Raw genomic sequence first — 23,325 nt, forward strand, 5'->3', positions numbered from 1 at the left:
CGCAGCCTGCAATGCCGTCGAGGACCGTTTGCCACAAAAGGTCGCTCCAGTCCTAGGCCTTGATGGGCGTAGCATATGCAGGCGTCTTCGCAACTACGCCCCGGGCACCAAGGACTATGTGTTTGACGCTCCCCCTCCTCCCTCCCTCTCCCGTCCCCTAAGCTGGCACAAGTCTACTGTAGTAAATTTGTTGTAAATATGTAAATGAAACAATTGTCTCCAAGCTGAACCTAAGTGTAACTACCCCGCCTACCCACTAGAGAAGCCGAGCCCATACAGTGTATTCATTCTCAGGGTAGAATCACGAACGTTGATATAGCAGGCAGAAGTTTGTTGTGAAACGTAATCCGTCCTCAAAGTTGTGTCTCATGCCTCACACGTATTGCTCATTCAGGTCCCAGTACTGCCTGAAACGTTCATTGCTGGTCGTTGGTTCAAATCAAATGGCTCTGAGCACTATGGGACTTAACTTCTGAGGTCATCAGTCCCCTAGAACTTAGAACTACGTAAACATAACTAACCTAAGGACTTCACACACATCCATGCCCGAGGCAGGATTCGAACCTGTGACCGTAGCAGTCGCGTGATTCCAAACTGTAGCGCCTAGAACCGCTCGGCCACTGCGGCCGGCGCTGGTCGTTAGTACTCCACCTCAAGATTCTTAGTCCAGTGTACCTTCCGTTTAACTGGAAGTTTTGGACATTCTGCAGAAGGGAGCGAAAAGTGTCTGCATTCGCGTCCCAGTCTCTCTTATTTTATATTCAAAATCGGTTTACAAAATGTAGACACTGGTGCAGCCTATCCCCTGTACCTGTTATCTAAGCATATCCAACAGGATTTCACGATTTCAACGTCAGGTCTATTACAGCTTATCCTGTTTAAACTGCACGAGCATCTCTGCTACATTTTCGTATGAGCTATATACATTCTAGTAGCGCATCTTTGATATCCTACTTCTTGTGTTGCCAGGCCTACTCAACAACGACCCCAAATAAGAGAGCAGTACATTATAATACGTTTCTCTAGAGCAGTGATTGACAAAGCTGTGTCTACTGACCCCCAAAGGTCGAATCCAAAGTACAAGGGGTCCTTGTCAGTGGCAAAAAGTTGCGGGTGCATTAGACGCAAACGAGAATCCATGAGAGTGGATCCGGTTTAGGCAGTCCGCAAGCAAAATTTCGAATTCTTCCCACAGGGCTGAAACTTGCTATTGACTACTTCACTGCTCTTCCCACAGCGTCCCTTGCTCGCAACATTCAGCGACACTACTAATTATTCTTCTAGCTCCACTCCGTAAAGTACTGTCGTCCCTCTCCAAGGAGCTCAAAAAGTATGAGGCGCTGCCCATGACTAGCCACGAACGACATTGACACTCATCAAGAGATGTATTAATTGACGACACAACACAATACGGCACAGCAATCACTTTGCAGTAGCTACATAGGCATGGTTTTCCTCTTTTTGAGACTGTCTGAGAGTTTTTGAGTACTGATGATGATTATGTTGAGGTCCCATACTCCGAGGAGCGTAGGGGACGATGCGGAAGAACCGCACCGCCGTACTAGGCAATGTCCTAGCGGAGATGTTTTGCCATTACCTTCCTCCGGCCGTAATGGGGACGAATGATGATGACGCAGACGATACAACACCCTGTCATCTCGAGGCAGGAAAAATCCCTGACCCCGCCTGGAATCGAACCCGGGACCCGTGCGCGGGAAGCGAGAACACTATCGCAAGAGCACGAGCTGCGGTTTTGGGTGCTAAATATCCAATTTTAAAAGAAAATTTAGGCAAGTGGAAACCAGATATCGCTTATTTAACACATTTCTTTACTAATTTAATAAGATTAACTTGCAGTTTTAAGGTGAAAGTCTAAATCGGATGAAAACTAAGTCCATCAGTTCAGGTTTCCTTGCAGGAAGAATTGGACGCCATGAAGTTTCCGAGTTCGTCATAAACCGCCAGGAAAACGGCGTCAAAACATACAATCAACCTTTAAATGGCCTTCACTCAGGCTCTTAAACTAGATTCCAGAATGTTTTAACTAAGGTAATATCACAGTTGATAGAAAATCCATACAGTGATGTCTAAGAAACTAGTGTCATATACGAGAAGAACTGATCGGAATAAGCACTAATGAAGAACTGAAGGTATAGTTTAGTGAGGGATTTCACCAATTCTGGCTTCAATGATTTTTTCCTTTCCTTTATTGTGAACTATTTGATAGTTTTTCCCTTCTTCATACCTCGTGGAAAGAGTTTTCAGTGTGGTTGCCAATCTTCTTACAGAAAAAAGGGAGGATGAAATTTAAGATTAAACATAACTAAATTGAAGACAAATACTGCGAATTTCCTTCTAATCCATCAAGCTTATCCATTCCATTAAAAGCGTTTATGTATTAATTTTACTACATTTTTAAAGTAAAGAGGCAACGGCCTTGCCGCAGTTTGTACACCGGTTCCCGTCAGATCACCGAAGTTAAACGCTGTCGGGCGTGGCCGACACTTGGATGGATGACCATCCAGGCCGCCATGTGCTGTTGCCATTTTTCGGGGTGCACTCATCCTCGTGATGCCAACTGAGGATGCCATCTGAGGATGACACGGCGGTCGGATGGTCCCGATGGGCCACTTGTGGCCTGAAGACGGAGTGTTTTTTTTTAAGTAAAAACGTACAAAACGCAACTTTTTTTTAATTTTTCTGTCTACACTTCCACAGTAAAATCTGTCAGTCTACTCGACAAAAATATTTGCAGACCTACGCTTCAGAGCTTTTATACGGTCCCATTCATCACTCGAGCTTATTCTTCGTATAGGTAATTTATTTTCTTAGAAAATAGAGAATATTAAATTTCATCAGCAAGAGACAATAGGCTGCAGCTGATGAAATGTGCTACCTAAACGTGGCATCAAACCACTTGGGCAGTCTGATATGGCAGTGAGCTTTCTTGGGCATTTCCATGTACAATTAAAACAAGATATTATACCTCTTCTGTTTCTTAACTTCTGTAATGAGTTTTCAGAAGGGTTGGATCAATCTTTACTTCGTTAATAGTTAATGACACTTCATTATAATTTTGGTGCTGTTAATAGAGACATATTTTAGCTCTATATTTTACTCTCAATTTCGTATTGTATTCCTCAGTTTGAAAATATCTGTGAATGTTAATGAGAATGGAAGAGAGTGAATTACATTTCGGGGACGAAAAATTCTCTTTTATGTGTTACGTTACACCTTCGACCACGTTGGCCTTAGAAAATCACGTCCTTATATACATACAATAATAATCATCAGCGCAAAATAAGTTCTCCTTTTGCTTACATGTACTTACTAGCAATTTCACCTTATGTACTGTCTGGCATGATAATCTGCTTGTTTCTTGCAGCTGTTACTGCGTCGACAAGTACTCCCGCAGGAGGATATTCGGCGAGAAGATCTTCACTTCAACTCTTCGAATGATGGCCATGTCCTGTGGTAAGCACCTTATAGTGTTCTAAATATTTTTGCTCCGTACTCCCTGTGGGAAAATCAGGCTTTCATTGCTGACGTAGATTTAACCATTTTTCACCAAAAGACGGAACGTAACCTGCAAATTCGCGCACGTACATTTCCAGCTGGGCCTATGTGCTAGTATTCTTGCAGACTCTTCAGTTATGGGAGATGTGAACTAGAAAGTGGCTCAGAGCTTATGCAGATTGCAGGCCCATCGTCCATTACGGAACTTTGCAGGCACGTTGTTTATACATTAAGTAGGTCTCTGTAGCAGTCGCCACCTCAGGAGATAGGAAAAGTAAGGAAGGCAGCTTCCGCTATCGCCTTGTTGACAGCGAAATTCTGATGTAACGGTCCTCTTACAGGGTGTTTCAAAAATGACCGGTATATTTGAAACGGCAATACAAACTAAACGAGCAGCGATAGAAATACACCGTTTGTTGCAATATGCTTGGGATAACAGTACATTTTCAGGCAGACAAACTTTCGAAATTACAGTAGTTACAATTGTCAACAACAGATGGCGCTGCGGTCTGGGAAACTCTATAGTACGATATTTTTCACATATCCACCATGTGTAGCAATAATATGGCGTAGTCTCTGAATGAAATTACCCGAAAACTTTGACAACGTATCTGGCGGAATGGCTTCACATTCAGATGAGATGTACTGCTTCAGCTGTTCAATTGTTTCTGGATTCTGGCGGTACACCTGGTCTTTCAAGTGTCCCCACAGAAAGAAGTCACAGGGGTTCATGTCTGGCGAATAGGGAGGCCAATCCACGCCGCCTCCTGTATGTTTCGGATAGCCCAAAGCAATCACACGATCATCGAAATATTCATTCAGGAAATTAAAGACGTCGGCCGTGCGATGTGGCCGGGCACCATCTTGCATATACCACGAGGTGTTCACAGTGTCGTCTAAGGCAGTTTGTACCGCCACAAATTCACGAAGAATGTCCAGTTAGCGTGATGCAGTAATCCTTTCGGATCTGAAAAATGGGCCAGTGATTCCTTTGGAAGAAATGGCGGCCCAGACCAGTACTTTTTGAGGATGCAGGGACGATGGGACTGCAACATGGGGCTTTTCGGTTCCCCATATGCGCCAGTTCTGTTTATTGACGAAGCCGTCCAGGTAAAAATAAGCTTCGTCAGTAAACCAAGTGCTGCCCACATGCATATCGCCGTCATCAATCCTGTGCACTATATCGTGCAGCAATGGTAGCCGGCGCTGAGGGGTTGCCGCGTTTGAATTTTGTATGGATAGAGGTGCAAACTCTGGCGCATGAGACGATACGTGGACGTTGGCGTCATTTGGACCGCAGCTGCAACACGGCGAACGGAAACGTGAGGCCGTTGTTGGATCACCTGCTGCACTAGCTGCGCGTTGCCCTCTGTGGTTGCCGTACGTGGTCGCCCTACCTTTCCAGCACATTCATCCGTCACGTTCCCAGTCCGTTGAAATTTTTCAAACAGATCCTTTATTGTATCGCTTTTCGGTCCTTTGGTTACATTAAACCTCCGTTGAAAACTTCGTCTTGTTGCAACAACACTGTGTTCTAGGCAGTGGAATTCCAACACCAGAAAAATCCTCTGTTGTAAGGAATAAACCATGTTGTCCACAGCACACTTGCACGTTGTGAACAGCACACGCTTACAGCAGAAAGACGACGTACAGAATGGCGCACCCACAGACTGCGTTGTCTTCTATATCTTTCACATCACTTGCAGCGCCATCTGTTGTTGAAAATTGTAACTACTGTAATTTCGAAAGTTTGTCCGCCTGAAAATGTACTGTTGTTCTAAGCATATTGCAACAAACGGTGTATTTCTATCGCTGCTCGTTTAGTTTTTATTGCCGTTTCAAATGTACCGGTCATTTTTGTAACACCCTGCACTTTCTATTCTTTTTTATTCCTTTTTTTTTACGTAGCGTAAGTTGGGCTTATTATCGGAAACTTGTATTCTGTTAGAACTGATTACTTACTTTCATTTAATTTAGTGGACTCATTTTATTTACACAGTCGCCTGATAAGATTTTTATACCGAGCTTACATTAGCTAAGAAAGATATCCTAGTTACCTATCCCTACTTCATCACAATATCTAATCTATATCCGGATCCCGCTCCAGCTACTGCCGGGTCTAGGTGCTGACGAGTCCTCTCCATTTGGCTCGGTTCTCCCACCACTTTCCTTCCTCCACTTGCTGCCAGGTCACACCTCTCCTTTCCACAGATATTCTCGCTCTCGTTTTCCACCGTTATCTTGGGCGCCCTCCAGGTCTTTTTCCATCCATCTTTAGTTCTTCCATAATTTTGGGGAGTCTCTGCCTACATATCCTCTTAACATTCCCGTACCATCTTAATCTCTTTTTCTCAATTTCTTCTCTCATACTTTCTTGTTTAAGATCCATTCTAATATCTACATTCCTTACTCTGTCCATTCTTGTTTTTCCCTCAGCTGCTTTGAGAAATTTCATTTCCCCTGCTTGCAGTTTGCTCCAGTCCCTTTCTGTCATTGTCGATGTTTCTTCCCCACAGGTGACAATAGGGAAGTAATAACTCTTATACATAAGGTGTTTTGCTATTTCTAAAACTTCCTTATTCCAAATCAGGTGTCTTACTGTTTGGTAGAAATTACCTCCCTTCTGTAACCTCCTATTAATTTCGTTGGTTATTCTTCCATCACTAGATATTTCACTCCCTAAATAAGTGAAACTTTCTGACACTTTGAGGGGTTCTCCGTTCAAGGTAATATTTCCATTGATCCCTTTCTCTCTTCCAAATATCATTAGTTTACTCTTATCTTTATTTAATTTTAATCCATACGTTTTCATTATTTTCTTAAACGCATCAAGTTGTAACTGTACATCTATCTCTTTATCTCCCCATATTACCATATCATCTGCAAAAATCATCTTTTTGTTTTTTCCTTTTACTACAACTTTAACTGCCCTATTCATTCCCTCCATCACAACACTAAAAAGTGCAGGAGATAGAATACTTCCTTGTTTAAGTCCTTGTTTTATTTCGAAGTATTCAGAGTTCCCCAATGGTGTTCTAATTCTACAATTGTGTCCCCTGTACATTGTCTTTATCACATTAATGTATTCATCTTCTATATCTATCTTCTTCATTCCTTCCCAGATTCTTTCCTTGTTAACTGAGTCCTATGCCTTTTCTATGCCTATAAAAACCATTATCACCCTTTTGTTAAACTCCCAACTTTTTCCCATCAGTTAGGTAGCATCACAGTATCTAATACGCTAACTAATTAAAAAGTTACTCTGCGTTTAAAACGCGACTTATTCACATCTCGTAAGTCAATAGTAAGCCAATCAAATTCTGAATCACATTGACAGACTGAACAGTGGCCGTCGAATTTTGATACCATGTCCTACCTGCTTAGCATCCCTTCAGAACATACGGTACAATTTTTGTGGCACTGAAGTACACACTGGCTAAGCTAGAAACAATTACTTACAATTGGAGAATCCATCTGAATGTTTTATGTTTTGCAAGATGTTATAGAAAATCTCTATTGAAAATTTAAAGGTATTTCGAATCTGAATGTTGTCTTTTTTTGTTAAACATTGAGAAATACTCCATTTACTACCAGTACAGAATTCAAAACCTTGTTCATATGTATTAGAAGTCACTTCTTATACTTCATTGAATTTAAATAAGATGTTACAACAACGCATCGAAGCAGGTCCTTAACGTCATGCTCAATCAATAAGAACAATAGAAGGAAAGCAATGCGCACTAAACTTCGTAGCTGTGAAGCAGCACTGCTAATTTTGCGCCTCTCAATGCTAATAAAACAAATGATAAATAAAATTTATTGGTTCAAAAAATGGCTCTGAGCACTATGCGACTTAACTTCTGAGATCATCAGTCGCCTAGAACATAGAACTAATGAAACCTAACTAACCTAAGAACATCACACACATCCATGCCCGAGGCAGGATTCGAACCTGCGACCGTAGCGGTCACGCGGTTCCAGACTGAAGCGCCTAAAATTTATTCATACGCAATAGGATACATATTATAAATTCGATAACAGAGGAGTTTGCAGTCAATTGAACAAGTGGATCTTTTTACGTGAAATATTATCAAATTCAGGGGAAAACACTAATCGCCATTCTGTTACAAAAATAAATTGAAACAAAAAACAGCTCTTGCCATTCGTGATCGGCGATGGTGAAATTTACTTTCAGTTTGTTGGTTCTCAGACACGTTCCCTCATATTGTAAAACCCTTGTAAGGAAAATTAGGGTAAAACTGGGTACCTTAACTTTTAATGCATATAGATTATTTTCAGTGATCAATTAGTTTGCAAATTAAGGTTATTCAGATTGCTTATACATTCAACAACATGATAACAGTCCAGCTTTAGCTTAAAATAAGTCAACGCAGCACAAAAATAATTAACCTAATTAAATGCAAAAAAGTGGCTTTGCCCTACCCATGGCGCAAAATGGAGTACCCATTTAAACGAGTGGAAGAAACTTGCATTCAAGAAAAAAAAGATTAATTCTACTGCAAAAAATATTTAAAAACGTATAGGAAATCCTTAAATGTACTACCAAGGAATACAATATATCTTTTTTCAGAACTAAAACTGGTTTTTAACAAAGAACTTCAAAAATTCAAAACTTTTCACTAATATAGGCCATGATTTCAGTAACTAGTCGCAAAAAAACTGAAAACACACCTTATTAAGAACAGAAATCACAAACGAAGTGGTTACTTGCTTCCACAGTACTGGAACATTGCCCATGAGCCCAGCCACGGAAAAACAGATACTGGACCCATCCTTCTAATGATAACAAGTCTGAATATAGCACTTTATAAATCATACGTGCTACGTCTGGCTCTTCTTCGCTTAACTAAGTCGATAAAACTTGCTTTTCAATGTTATTTTAGCTGGTTTGGTTTTTCGAAACGTCGTTTGCTGCATCTTCACCTCCGTTACAGGGTGACCCTTTTGTTTCTTCCCCATAAAAAAGTTTCGTTTTTGGGTTTTGCTTTTCATCTTTAGCATTCTTGCCCTTTTCTTCAAATTCCAAATCACCTTTTTATGAAAGATTCCAGTATTATTGCTTTCCCTTTTCTCCTATCCCTGATCTTCTTTGCACTTTCTTCCAAGTCAGTCTTTGGAGGTGGCATTAGAAGCTTTTTCCAACTCAATTTTTGCCCACCCGGTTTATCCGATTTAGCCCCCCTCTTCAAGGTTGAACAAAAAATGGCGTTGGAAAATTAGCATTTACATTATGCGCATTATACCATCATTAAGATTCACTGCCTCCCTTCTCCTCCCCAAGTCCTTCTGCGTTTCCTTCCTCTGCCCTTCCCCATTCCCTCTCGCGTCTGCCCTGCTCCCCCCTTATGAGTCCTCTCCCTTCGTTGGTTCGCCCCTGCCTTTCGTTTTTCCTCTCTTCCTCCTTCCTCCCCCCCCCCCTCATCTGTCTAGGTCACCCCCCCCCCCCAATCTGCCCTTGCCTGTGGTGCGTCATCTTCGTGCCGACTTTTTAGTGCAGTGTTTCCAGTGATTGTTAAATGTTGTGCGTCTTTGCCGCAGTGTTGCGAACGGACATCATACTGGCGCAAGGTGTCATTTTTATATCTCTTGCGAACAGAAACCAGAATGTCGTCGTGTTTTTTAATTGTCTGACTACTATTTTCCCTGTCTGCTTCCTGTGTATTTTATAATCATCGGCCACCATTTGTTTTATGTTTTAACTTTCCACAATTTTCCGTCGTTTTAAAATTTACATCACCGATTTATCAGCTGCTTCTATTGTTTCTTATCTTACGTTTTAAAAATTCTGTAGGCTGAGGAGCAGCGTACTAAGCTGCTGCCAACCCGCCCCCTTCGAGTGTAATCGAAATCCAATAAAGGGAAAAAAAAGACGCAGTTGTTAGATCGGTTATTGCTGCTACAATGGCAGGTTACCAAGATCTAAGTGAGTTTGAACGCGGTGTTATAGTCGGCACACGAGCGATGCGACACAGCATCTCCGAGGCACCAGTGAAATGGCAATTTTCCCGTACGACTTTTTCACGAGTTTATATGAATATCAGGAATCTGGTAAAACATCAAATACCCGACGTCCATGCGACAGGAAAAAGTTCCTGCAAGAATGGGACTAACGACGAGTGAAGAGAATCTTTCAAAATAACAGAAGAGCAATCCTTCCGTAAATTGCTGCAGAATTCAGTGCTGGGCCACCAAGTGTCAATGTGCGAACCATTCAACGAAACATCGTCGATATGGGCTCTCGAAGCCGAACACGCATTCGTGAACAGTTGATGACTGCACGACACAAAGCTTAATGCCTCGCCAGGGCCCATCAACACCGACGTTGGACTGGTGATAACTGAAAACATGTTGCTTGGTCGGACGAATCTCGTTTCAAATTGTGTCGAACAGATGGACGTGTACAGGTATGGAGACAACCTCACGAATCCATGGACCCTGCATGTCAGCAGGGGACTATTCAAGCGAGGGGAGGCTCTTTAATGGTGTGGGGCGTGTGTAGTTGGAACAGGGTGCGATTTGTGCTTTTACCAGTGGGGGGGATGTCTTAGTGGGTTAGCAGAATTATATATATAACTAGCTTGGACCTTGGCGTTACGCATGGTTAAACAGCTATTTATAAATAGATGTTAATGTCGAAACTCACTATTGACGCGTATGCACTATCAGAAAAGCCATCCCTTGTTATATGTTTAAAATTACATTATAGGTAAAGCTTATTTACAAAATCATCTACATATAGGTACAGATATACGAGGGGAATTCAAAAAGTAGAGGCACATTTGTGAAAAGTTGTACTTATTCTGATGATAGAAAACTGAAACATACTAATAGTATTAATAATAAGTCTTATTAAAATCTTTCAGTGTTCGGCTTCACAAATTTAAATTATATGTAAAGTTTTACTTCAGTGCGTGCGAAATAAACATCCGGGATTGGCATGCATAAACTAAAACCAGAGGAGGGGATAGTCTGATGCAGAGAGGGAAATCCATCCCATCCCCCCCCCCCCTTCAAATCGCACACTGAGTTGGAATGATATGGGACGATACGTCTCGATACGACTCTGACAGGCAACACGTACATAAGCATCCTGTCTGATCGCCTGCATCCATTCATATCCATTGTTTATTCCGACGGACATGGGCAATTCCAGCAGGAAAATGCGACACCCCACACGCCCAGAGTTGCTACAGAGTGGTCCAGGAACACTCTTCTGAGTTTAAACACTTCCGCTGCCCACCAAACTTCCCAAACATGAACACTATTGAGCATATTTTGGATGTCTCGCAACGTACTAACCTGTATTTAACCATTAGTCATTCCGTTTAGGCAAAACGGCCACAGAAGGACATTTGTACCAAACTGATCGCATTTTAATCATATTACTAATATTATGCATTACATTGATAATGTTCATAATTTTCTTGTAAATGTATAACAGAGTGACAATTTTATTCATATTACTTGTAGCTGAAATAGCACTGTCACACGCCTGAAAAGTTCATTCGGACAGTCGTTTACAAATAACACGACTTTTTATTATGACTCTAAAAAATAGCTCATAGGTAGCAAAAATTAGTCACTAGATGTTAATTGGACTTCTTTATTTTCATAACGCGTTACGGACGTGGCCCATCATCAGATGACCTCTTAAATTAATAACACATTTTTGCATTACAAATGTGAATACGTGCACAAACATATTTGTACAGCCACAATGATCTGAACCGAAATAAATAAAAATTCTACAAAAATGCGTATTACAATACGAATACAGTGCTATGACAGAGAAGTCTTTTAGCTTATAAGACATGAAGTTCGTACATTCACGTAATGACAGAAATTCTGACATGACATATGGACAACTAGCAGACGAATGAATGTAGCGGCTCTCAACACCGCGTACGTAACCTCGCTTATACTATACTGCGGGTGTGGTGGCGCTGCATCCCGCCAGAATTTTACTGTTTTATAAGATTTATTTTCCGTGGTAACAGATATTCATTCAAAGCTGAAGGTGACATGTATTCCATGCCAACATGTAGGCAAAGTAGAACATATTTAAGACAGATGGTAAAAAAATAAAAGTTAAAAGATTAAACCTATACATAAAATCTTAGTTAGATGGTAATTCGTTTTATTTGAGAATATGTGTACGTCACTAGTAAAACAGAAGAGAGCACATTTGTACTAGTGAAAATTGTAAAAGAGAAATGAAGGTGGCACGTCATCGAAATACTGAAAAACGGTTGTCTATTGTTTGTTACTTGTTCATTAATTACGTTCTCTGGATTAGTACAACAATAAGCATAAATTTCAAGGTGTTCTAAAATGTCCTAATCCCTGTCTTTGGGTTCCAAATATAAAATGTTTAAACTATTGCCAATATGACTTAATTGGTGGCACCTTTCCCTCAAATGGCAACACAGACCACTGCTATTACTTGCACTAATGTGCTCCCTGAATCTTGTTTTAAAATAATTCTCGGTTTAGCCTATGTATGCATGAAATATACACCACTTAGAAATTTGTATAAATATATGTTTCCATTATAAAGTCTTTACGAAAAAGTGAGTTTACTATCCTGTATTGTAGGGCTGCAGCGCCACCACCCACACGCCATCTGGTGTAAGCGAGTTTGCTTACGCGGTGTTCAGAGTCCCCTATATTCATCCGAACGCTAGCTGTATGTATGTCATATCAGTATTTCTGTCCTTGCGTGAATGTGGTAGCTTCATGTCTTACAAGTCGAAAGACTTCTATGTTACATCATTGTAGCCATATTGCATTGTGGTACGTATTACTTTCAAAGAAATTTTAAATTTTGGTACAAACCATTGTGCTTGCATAAATACGTTTCTGCATGTGTTCACATTTGTAACGTAAAAATGTTATTTATTTGACAGGTCATCTGATGATGCGTTACGCCTGAAACGCATTATGAAAATAAAGGAGTTCCATTAACATCTAGCGACCACTTTTTGCGATCTATCAACTTTTTTTAAAATCGTAATATAAATCATTAAAAATGGCCACAAGTATCGAGATGTACCTATTCCAGTCTAGAAGCTGGAGTTCTGGTCTATAACTCGATACTCTAAGGCAAAGAAACGACGCACCGGGAAGTAATTATCCGAATGGAACGGAAAGCGGCAAATGTGGTGTACATGTACAGACAAACAACTGATTACAATTTCAGGAAAATTAGATGATTCATTCAAGAGAAAGAGCTTCACAAACTAAGCGTCAATAACCCAGTGGTCCACCTCTGGCCCTTGTGCAAGCAGTTATTCGCCTTGGAACTGATTGATAGAGTTACTGGGAGTCCTCCTGATAGATATCGTGCCAAATTCTGTCCAATCGGCGAGTTCCACCGTCATAATCTCGAATTGGTTGTACAGCCCCGCCCATAATGTTCCAAACGTTGTCAATTGAGGAAAGATCTAGCGACCTTGCTAACTAAGACACAGTTTGACAAGCACAATGACAATCAGTAGAACGTCTCGCCCTGTATGGGCAGCCAATATCTTGCTGGAATGTAAGTCCATGAGGGGTAACTAAACGGGGTGTAGAATACTGTCAACGTTTCGTTGTGCCAGAAGGGTGCCGCAGATTACAACAAAAGTTGTCGTGCTATGAAATGAAGTGGCCCATCACTCCTGATTGTCGGGTCGTATGGCGGGCGACAGTTAGGCTGATATCACTCTGCTATCTGGGGAGTCTCCAGACGCAGGTCATTGGGGCTCATTTCGAAGCGGGACTCATCACTGAAGACACTCCAGCCAGTGAGACTGCAGGCAGAATGTACTTGATATCACAGGTAACGGACTTGTTGGTGTATAGAGGTCAATAGTGGTAGGTGCAAGGAGCACTATGAATTCAGCCCCCTTTCTGTGAGCTACCTATTAATGGCCCCTGTCACTGAAGCAGTCCGCAGTTCATGGTCTTGCGGGGGCGTTCTCGCTTCCCATGCACGGGGTCCCAGGTTTGATTCCCGCATCATCCCCTACGCTCGTCGGAGTATGGGACCTCATCATCATCACTGAAGCATCAGTTGCACCTCAGAATGATGATAAAGATGAAAACGGGGCTCTGAGTGCCTCTATGACGACTTCTCGTTCCTCTCGTTGTACGTCTCTCTAGGTCGATCGCTTCCTTCTTGACATTGTGTTCGGCCATCGTTCATCCATTCCTGCCAACATCGTCGAGTAGTGGCATCGTTCCCATTCAGATGTCGAGCGATTCGTCGATTACTCCAACTGGCTTCTTTCAGCCTTACTACAAGTCCTCGTTCAAATGTTCACATCTGCATACATTGTTCATGCGTCTGTTATTGTCCAGCAGAGTGCATAGAATGAAGTTCGCAGAGACTTTATGCCCTGGTATCGAAATGCGCGGCAAATTTCGCATTTTCCGTCGATGCCTGTATGAACATCAATCTGTGACCAGTTTGCATAGCTCCTTCGTAGTGCGTCGATCTTCTTTTTTCTCTTCTTTTTTTTTAGTTTAATATTTGACAGTCCTATCTGGAATACATATATACTACACTACTGACCATTAAAATTGCTACAACACGAAGATGACGTGCTACAGACGCGAAAGGCTGGCTTGTGTGGCCGTGCGGCTCTAGGCGCTTCAGTCTGGAACCGCGTGACCGCTACAGTCGCAGGTTCTAATCTTGTCTCGGGTATGGATGTGTGTAATGTCCTTAGGTTAGTTAGGATTAAGTAGTTCTAAGTTCTAGGGGACTGATGACCACAGATGTTAAGTCCCATAGTGCTCAGAGCCATTTGAACCATACAGACGTGAAATTTAGCCGATAGGAAGATGATGCTGTGATATGCAAATGATTAGCTTTTCAGAACATTCACACAAGGTTGGCGCCGGTGGCGACACCTACAACGTGATGACATGAGGAAAGTTTCCAACCGATTTCTCATACACTAAAGGCAGTTGACCGGCGTTGCCTGGTGAAACGTTGTTGTGATGCCTCGTGTAAGGAGGAGAAATGCGTACCATCACGTTCCCGACATTTGTAAAGGTCGGATTGTAGCCTATCGCGATTGCGGTTTATCGTATCGCGACATTGCTGCTCGCGTTGGTCGAGATCCAATGACTGTTAGCAGAATATGGAATCAGTAGGTTCAGGAGGGTAATACGGAACGCCGTGCTGGATCCCAAAGGTATCACTAGCAGCCGAGATGGCAGGCATCTTATCCACATGGCTGTAACGGATCGTGCAGCCACGTCTCGATCCCTGAATCAACAGATGGGGACGTTTGCAAGACAACAATCATCTGCAGGGACAGTTCGACGACGTTTGCAGCAGCATGGACTATCAGCTCGGAGACCACGGCTGCGGTTACCCTTGACGCTGCATCACAGACAGGAGGGCCTGCGATGGTGTACTCAACGACGAACCTGGGTGCACGAATGGCAAAACCTCATTTTTTTTATGAATCCAGGTTCTGTTTACAGCATCATGATGGTCGCATCCGTGTTTGGCGACATCGCGGTGAACGCACATTGGAAGCGTGTATTCGTCATCGCCATACTGGCCTATCACCCGGCGTGATGATATGAAGTGCGATTTTTACACGTCTCGGTCACCTCTTCTTCGCATTGACAGTACTTTGAACAGTGGACATTAAATTTCAGATGTGTTACGACCCGTGGCTCTACCCTTCATTCGATCCCTGCGAAAGCCTACATTTCAGCAGGATAATGCACAACCGAATGTTGCAGGTTCCGGACCGGCCATTCTGGATACAGAAAATGTTCGACTACTGCCTTGGCCAGCACATTCTCCAGATCTCTCACCAATTAAAAATGTCTGGTCAATGGTGGTCGAGCAACTGGCTCGTCACAATACGCCAGTCACTACTCTTGATGAACTGTGGTATCGTGTTGAAGCTGCATGGGCTCTGTTTGACTCAATGCCCAGGCGTATCAGGGCCGTTATTACGGCCAGAGGTGGTTGTTCTGGGCACCGATTTCTCAGGATCTATGCACCCAAAATGCGTGAAAATATAATCACATGTCAGTTCTTAATATATTTGTCCAATGTATACAGGTTTATCATCTGCATTTCTTCTTGGTGTAGCAATTTTAATGGCCAGTAGAGTATTTTTCCCAGACCTTGCGTTGCAAGCGAGTTGTCTTCGCTCTCTCGCTCCACGCTTCTGCATGCTGCTGTTTCAGGGTGTTCGCGGATGGCATGGACAGCGGAGCAGCTGCTAAGCAGCGAACAGCTGCAGCGCGCGGGTTCTGCTCGGTGCCGGGAAGACGGCTCATACGACCCGCTGCAGTGCGTAGCGGGCACCTGCTACTGTGTCAACACGACCACCGGTCAGCCCTTACCGGATAGCGCCACCGTCAACGTCAACAACCTCGTCGCCGATTCGCTGCCCTGCTGTGAGTGCTCCGACTTGTTTATACTGTACACACGTTCTGAGTCCGTACCATTTGATTTATATCGTTCCACCAGCCACCTCACTGAAAGTGCACATATGACGCGTGGACACCAAACAAGTCACATTTAAGAAAACCTTGTAGGATGTAGCAGCTACTCTACATTCCATAGCATGAATACGCGACTGCTACACAGCGTGATCCAGTTGCCCCCTACGACGGCGTTTCATGCAACCCGCAATGTTATATAGGGTGCAGCGCAAGACCTTCCTTATTAAAAAAAAAAAAATCATAAATCAAAAAGTATTACAGACATTAATTTAACTCTTTTTTCCATACAAAGAGTAACATCTAAAGTTTTGTTCCTTTGTTATTTTGAAAATGATATCTTGAAGATGGCCTCCGTTCTGCTCAATGCATTTGCTGAGTCTAAATCAGAAGTTTCGGTCTACTTTCTCCAACATGTCTCTGTCGATGTTTGCAATAGCAACGCCGATATTGTTCCGTTGCTCAGCCAGGATGTGCTGACGATTGGTGTACACAACGAATCTGAGAAAGCCCGTAAAAAAAAGACGCATGGTGCAAAATCTGGCGAGCGTGCTGGCCACTGGAGATCACCCCTTACAGAGACGACCGGGGAAGTATTCGCGCAGCATGGCCATCGATGTTCGTGCCGTGTGAGCTGTGGCGCCGTCTTGTTGGGACCAGACATCACCCACATCCATTTCTTCAAATTCTGGAAGAAAAAACTGTTTAATCGTCTGAACATACGCTCAGAAATTACCGTCACTTCCTTATAGTCTTCTTCGAAAAACTATGAGCCAATGATGCCAACTTTAGATACTGCGCACCCAACAGTCACATGTTCTGTATGCAGGGGCTGCTCATGAAGTTCTCGGGGGTTCGTGCCACTCCAATACCGCATATTTTGTTTATTCACACAGCCAGACAAATGAAAATGAGCCTCGTCACTGAAGAACACTAAGGCGTCATGAGGCAGCTCATCGAGCAAGGCTTCACACTCATTTTTTCGTGGGATAAAATCACATGGATGAAGTGTGTGCGCCACTGACAGTTTATACGGATGAAATTTCAACTCTTCATGAAGAATCCGTCTCACTGTGCGTTCAGAAATTGCAAGGCCAGCTGCATGTTTGCGTGCAAGTCGCTTGGGGGGAATTCAAAATCGACATCTTCACCCTCTCAATGTTTTCATGCGTTGTGGTGATTCCTGAAGGTCCTGATTTCTTTATCTGCACACTTCCAGTATCCATAAAGGCGTCGACCCACATAACAATTGATTTCCCATCAGGAACACGACCTACAGTCGCGATGTTGAACTGTTTCCTGAATACACGCTGAGACGAAAAGTAGGCCGAACGGCGAGCGCGCGCTCCTTCCTCTCTTGCCAACTGCATGACGCTACTAAACTAACCTTAAAAAAAAAAAAAAAAAAAAAAAAAAAAAAAAAAAAAAAAAAAAAAAAACTTTAAATCTTGCACTTTTGATTGCGCTGAAACCCACGCAACAATGAGTAACAGCCGCTGTGTGGCGTGCGTTTCAAATAAGGAAGTTCCCGCGCCACACCCTGTATCTCGCTTTCATAAACCACGCTCGAGATTTTCATACTCACTCGCTCGCAAAGTATTAGTGCTACAGAAAAAAATGAACGGGACATTTCTATACGAAATTTAATGTAATTAGCTTTTGTACTGAGATAGGTTTTCACTAGAGGCTGTGGTTTTTAAGTTTCTTTAAAAAAAAAAAGTGCCCTTCAAACGCAGCCTCCTCCTGCGTTCTAGTATAATGTTCATGGCACTCCTCCCTAACACTTTACTAATATTTGCGACTGCACGAATTATTTTTTTGACATTCGAACTTTTTTGGTCTTGAATGACTGGCCATATTACGCTACCGGCTTAATCGAGCGGTTAGAATTTGTGTAAATTTTACGAACAATTTTGTGAATTTTAACGGCATAAAATAAACAATTACATCGATGTATTCGTCAGTCCTTCTGACTACAAAGTACTCTATTGGATTCGAGACTTTCTTGCAGATAGAACCCAACACGTCGCTCTTAACCTAACTAAATGGACAGATCTAAAGATAATATCCGGAATACCACAGGGAAGTGTGACAGGACCGCTGCTGTTTACAATATCTATAAATGATCTAGTAGAAAAAGTCGAATGTTCTTTAAGGCTATTCGCAGATGATGCAGTTGTCTATACCAAAGTAGCAAAGCCAGAAGATAGTAAGAATTTGCAGAACGACCTGCATGGAACTGATGAATGGTGCAGACTCTGTCAGTTGACCCTGAACGTAAATAAATGTACCATATTGCTCATACATAGGAAACGAAATTCACTACTGTACAGCTACACTACTGATGACAAACAGCTGGAGACAGCGTCTGCCGTAAAAGATCTAGGCGTAACTATATAGGGCGACCTTAAGTGGAATGACCACATAAAATAGATAGTGGGAAAAGCAGACAGCACATTCATATGAAGAATCTTAAAGAAATGTAACTCATTCACGAAAGAAGTGGCTTATATGGCGCTTGTTCGCCCGATTCTTGTGTATTGTTCATCTATCTGGGATCCCTAACATGTAGGACTGACAGAGGAGATAGACAAGATCCAACGAAGAGCGGCGCGTTTCGTCACGGGATCGTTTAGCTGCCGAGAGAGCGTTACGGAGATGCTAAATAAACTCCGCTGGCAGACGTTGCAAGAGAGGCGTTGTGCATCACGGAGAGATTTACTACTTTCGGGACAGCATTTTTCAGGAGGAGTCAGACAATGTATTACTCCCCCCCCCCCCCCCCCCCCCATACATCTCGCGTATTAGCCACGAGGAGAAAATTCGAGAAATTAGAGCCAACACAGAGACTTACCGACAATCATTCTTCCAACGCACTACTCGCGAGTGGAACAGGGTTGGAGCGATCAGATAGTGGCACCGAAAGTATCCTCCGCCACGCACCATTAGGTGGCTTGCAGAGCATGATGTAAATATAGATGCACTGTGCTTGTACCAATTAAGTTTAGATCGATTTGTCTACGTAATTCGTTTTAGCGTAACGTTTGCAAAAGTCGTTTTCTTTTCATTATTCTCACGGGCACTTTTAAATTAATAATGTCAACGAAACAGCTGAGTATTATTATTATTATGTAGTATTCTGCCTAGTGGCAGGTCCATGTCTTCGTACGGAGAATTTCTGATTCCACTGTTCCCTGTCTTCAGCTTCTTCCTTCAGTTTGTTGTATCTCGTTCCATCTTCCATGTCGTCCAGATGTTGAATTCTTCTTCTTCCTCGTCCTGCGTTTCCTCTGAGTTTCCCTTCGATGACATCATGTATGACTCCCTTGTGTCTAAGTACATGTCCAATCCAGTTGGACTTTCTCTGAATAACTGTAAGCAGAATACTTCTCTTCTCTCCTACTCTTCGCAGTACATCGTCATTTTTTACGCGATCTGTCCACTTGATCTTTCCATTCTCCTCCAGCACCACATTTCAAAGCTCTCTTAGTATTTTTCTCCTTCTTTCTCATGGTCCATGTCTCTGCTCCGTATAGTGCAATGCTTCAAATGTAGCACTTTATCAGTTTTCTCCTCAATGCCAAACTATGACTATGCTGGTGGCGTAATAGCCCAATCAACTGAGACCCAAAAAGTTCATACATCGGAAATAGTTGGTGTAGTTGGAAATTTTTGTACTGTGGTAGGAAGGAGTACCACGAACAACATACCAGAAATCCTGACTGGTGAGGATGGGCGTCGGAGTGGGGTGTATTCGAAGGTCACTTTCGTACGTTTTTCTCGAATAAGTCGAAAACCGTGGCCTCCAACTAAAACGTATGCCAGTACAAAATTTAAGTTCGTTAAATTTCTTATAAAAAGCTCCTATTCGTATTTCTGTAGGACCAATATAGACATGCCAGCCCGGTTGGCCGTGCGGTCTAACGCCTGGTCCCCGGCACGAATCCGCCCGGCGGATTTGTGTCGAGGTCCGGTGACCGGCCAGTCTGTGGATGGTTTTTAGGCGGTTTTCCATCTGCCTCGGCGAATGCAGGCTGGTTCCCCTTATTCCGCCTCAGTTATACTATGTCGGCGATTGCTGCGCAAACAAGTTCTCCACGTACGCGTACACCACCATTACTCTACCACGTGAACATAAAGTTTACACTCGTCTGGTGTAAGACGTCCCCTGGGGGGTCCACCGGGGGCCAGACCGCACAATAACCCTGGGTTCGGTGTGGGGCGGCGGAGGGTTGAAGTGGACTGCGGTAGTCGTCGTGGGGTTGCGGACCAGTGCTGCTGCGGCGGGGACGGAGCCTCTCCGTCGTTTCTAGGCCTCCGGTTAACATACAATACATACGTTTTCCTTAAATAAGTCGAAAACCGTGGCCTCCAGCGAAAACGTATGCCAGTTGTAACACCTACAACGCCTCTCGGTGTAATAAACCAAAATAGCTCCCAAATTAGCTCCCATGCCCTCGAAATATAAATTCAGAAAACGTCCCAAGCCTCTCCACAAGTAGTAATTTACGAAATAGAAATAAGAGACAAATAGAGGGAAATCTATAGTAGAAAAATTATAGAAAAAGAAAAGAATTTTAATCACAAATTTTGGAAGCATGCGAGGGGGGAAAGACGATAGAAATGGTTAAATTATTAGTTATTCTTATATATGAGAAAATCAATATTATAGGTACAGAACGTCGGTCTTGAACACCAAAGATAGCGTTTACTAAAGTATAAATAACATACAATGCAATTATAATACTCCAGTCTCTATCCTCTAGTCTGTTCGAAGTCAATTAGGGCGTACAGCTTTAGGAAGCAACAATAGGAGCTTTATTAAGCCAGGGCGCAAGAATAAATCACGACGTGATTGTTTTTTGGGAAGTATTAATTTCAGATCAGAATTAGAACTTTTGTCATATTAGAGGAACGGGGAGGTGATCAATAATCTCTCTGATTTTAACGCCACTTCGTGTGAAGATTTAAATATTTTACGGAATTAACTATTTTTGGACAGATTCGGACTTTGCATTGTGATCGTGGAAAAGCTTTACTTCACGCGACTAGTAATCATAGTTTGTGGATATTGAACGGGAACAATCTTTTTATCGAAAGTGACAGAACATTGTTTAGTATCTCTGATATTGACGGGATTCCAGATTAGATGCTTATTCAAAGAACCCCTTTGAACGCGATCGTGTGAATGAACTGATTTTTTAATAATTATTGTTAAATAAAATAACGTGTTGATTAGAAACTGACTATTCGTCTTGAACTTCGATTTAGGTTCATAAATAATTAGGTTACGTGATTTTCACCAAGAATAAACAGCAGACTAGTAACCAGTGTACGATTTGTGCTTTTACCAGTGGGGGTTAGTTTAATTATATATGTTACTAGCTTGGACCGTGGCGCTACCCATGGTTAAACAGTTATTTATAAATAGATGTTAATGCCGAAACTCACTATTCACGCTTTTGCACTATCAGAAAAGCCATCCCTTGTTATATCTGTAAAAGTACATTATAGGTAAAGCTTATTTACAAAATCATGTACATACAGGTATACGAGGGGAATTCGAAAAGTAAAGGTACATTTGTGAAAAGTTGTACTTATTCTGATGAAAGAAAACTGAAACATGCGTTATTTTTCTACGTAACCTCCCTGGACTTCAATGCAGTTGTCCCGATGTTTTACGTGTTTTTTTTTTTTATTTATTTAGTTAGAAAATACGTTTATCGGTTGCATCTGTAACCTATTTTGCACCGCAGCAATGACGTCTTCATCACTTTCAACTCTTCTTCCCTGTAGTGCTTCCGTTAAGGGTCCAAACATGTGAAAATCGCTTGGAGCAAGGTCTGGACTGTATGGTGGATGTTCCAGCACCTCGAATCTCAACTCCTTTATTGCGTCGGCTGTCCGTTTAGCACAATGTTGGCGAGCGTTATATTGCTGCAGAATGACACCTCAGCACAGTTTTCCACGACGTTTGGATCTGATTGCAGGTTTTAGTTTCGTACGTAACACATCACATCCACCATACAATACAGACCTGGCTCTAAAGCCACGTTTACGCTGGGGCGACGTCTTGAAACATCGTGGCATGCTACGGAAATGTGGCGTGCGTCGGCTTGTCATTTAGTTCTAAATGTTTTGAAATACTTACCTACTACATAACACTTCTTCAAAATTAATAAGCAAACATATTAATAGTATTAACAGTAAGACTGTATTAAACACTTTCAGTGTTCGGCTCCCCAAATTTAAATTATATGTAAAGTTTTACTCCAGTGCGTGAGAAATAAACATCCCAGGTTGAAATGCATAAACTAAAACCTGAGGAGGGGATAGTCTGATGTAGAGGGGGGGGATCTCCCCCAACCCCCCTGCAAATCGCACACTGCTAGTAACTGAAACAAGTGAACGAGAATCCATTGAAAACACTAGTATTAATTTGCTTACGTTTTTTTCCTTCAGAACTGGGAAGACAATACGTGTAGTGACTCACTGGGGTTAATTTAAGAAACAAAACCCCTCAATACCAGTCAATGTATAGATAAATTAACATTCCTACTTTCATGCAAGATACGGAATTCGGGATAGAAAAAAGGGTCGCTACACAGTACAAAATTTAAGTTTGTTAAATTTCCTATAAAAAGTCCTGTTCGTTGTTTCTGTAGGACTAATACAGACATAATCGTGTACGGGCGCCTTGAAGTTTTGGGGTGTGTTGCAGTCGACAAAGATCGTCACAGGGAAGGCAGGTGGGAGACGGACTGCGAGCGCGAGCGCCGGCTGGCCTTCCTGGAGGAGTCGCAGCTGGCGGCGGAGGGCGTGGTCGCGGTGGGGGCGGAGCCGCCCCTCTGCGACCCCGACGGCACCTACAACCGAGTGCAGGCACGCGCTTCCCGGTGAGTCTGCCTCCGGGACGAGTGCTTCCCCACATCTAGTGCTGCGCTTGACAACAACTGGAACATCTCCAGTAGCTTACGTCAGAGCTCGTAAAATCTCATTCCTGCCTAGATACTTCAATTGACCACCTAAGATCTGTTAGGCTGGTGCATAAGCTCGAAGCGTTTTTATTTTGCATGTTGGTATTCCGGTAGCTACGAGTTTACAGAATGAGATTTTCACTCTGCAGCGGAGTGTGCGCTGATATGAAACTTCCTGGCAGATTAAAACTGTGCGCCAGATCGAGGCTCGAACACGGGACCTTTGCCTTTCGCGGGCCAGTACTGGCGGAAGTAAAGCTGTGAGGACGGGGCGTGAGTTGTGCATGGGTAGCTCAGTTGGTAGAGCACTTGCCCGCGAAAGGCAGAGGTCCCGAGTTCGAGTCTCGGTCCG

General features: G+C 42.7%; 1 protein-coding gene across 2 annotated transcripts in view; it reads left to right on the forward strand.

The window, feature by feature from the left end:
• The window catches only part of LOC126281480 (uncharacterized), a 182,637-nt gene that overhangs the window by 95,745 nt on the left and 63,567 nt on the right, over positions 1–23,325 (forward strand). For both annotated transcript variants that reach the window (XM_049980477.1, XM_049980476.1), the window contains 3 exons: positions 3,386–3,474; positions 15,739–15,951; positions 22,718–22,892. In XM_049980477.1, coding sequence (XP_049836434.1) covers positions 3,386–3,474; positions 15,739–15,951; positions 22,718–22,892 — 477 coding nt within the window. The remainder of the gene's footprint in view (positions 1–3,385; positions 3,475–15,738; positions 15,952–22,717; positions 22,893–23,325) is intronic.

The sequence above is a fragment of the Schistocerca gregaria genome, chromosome 7 (genome assembly GCF_023897955.1).
Source record: "Schistocerca gregaria isolate iqSchGreg1 chromosome 7, iqSchGreg1.2, whole genome shotgun sequence".
In the NCBI taxonomy this organism is placed as follows: domain Eukaryota; kingdom Metazoa; phylum Arthropoda; class Insecta; order Orthoptera; family Acrididae; genus Schistocerca; species Schistocerca gregaria.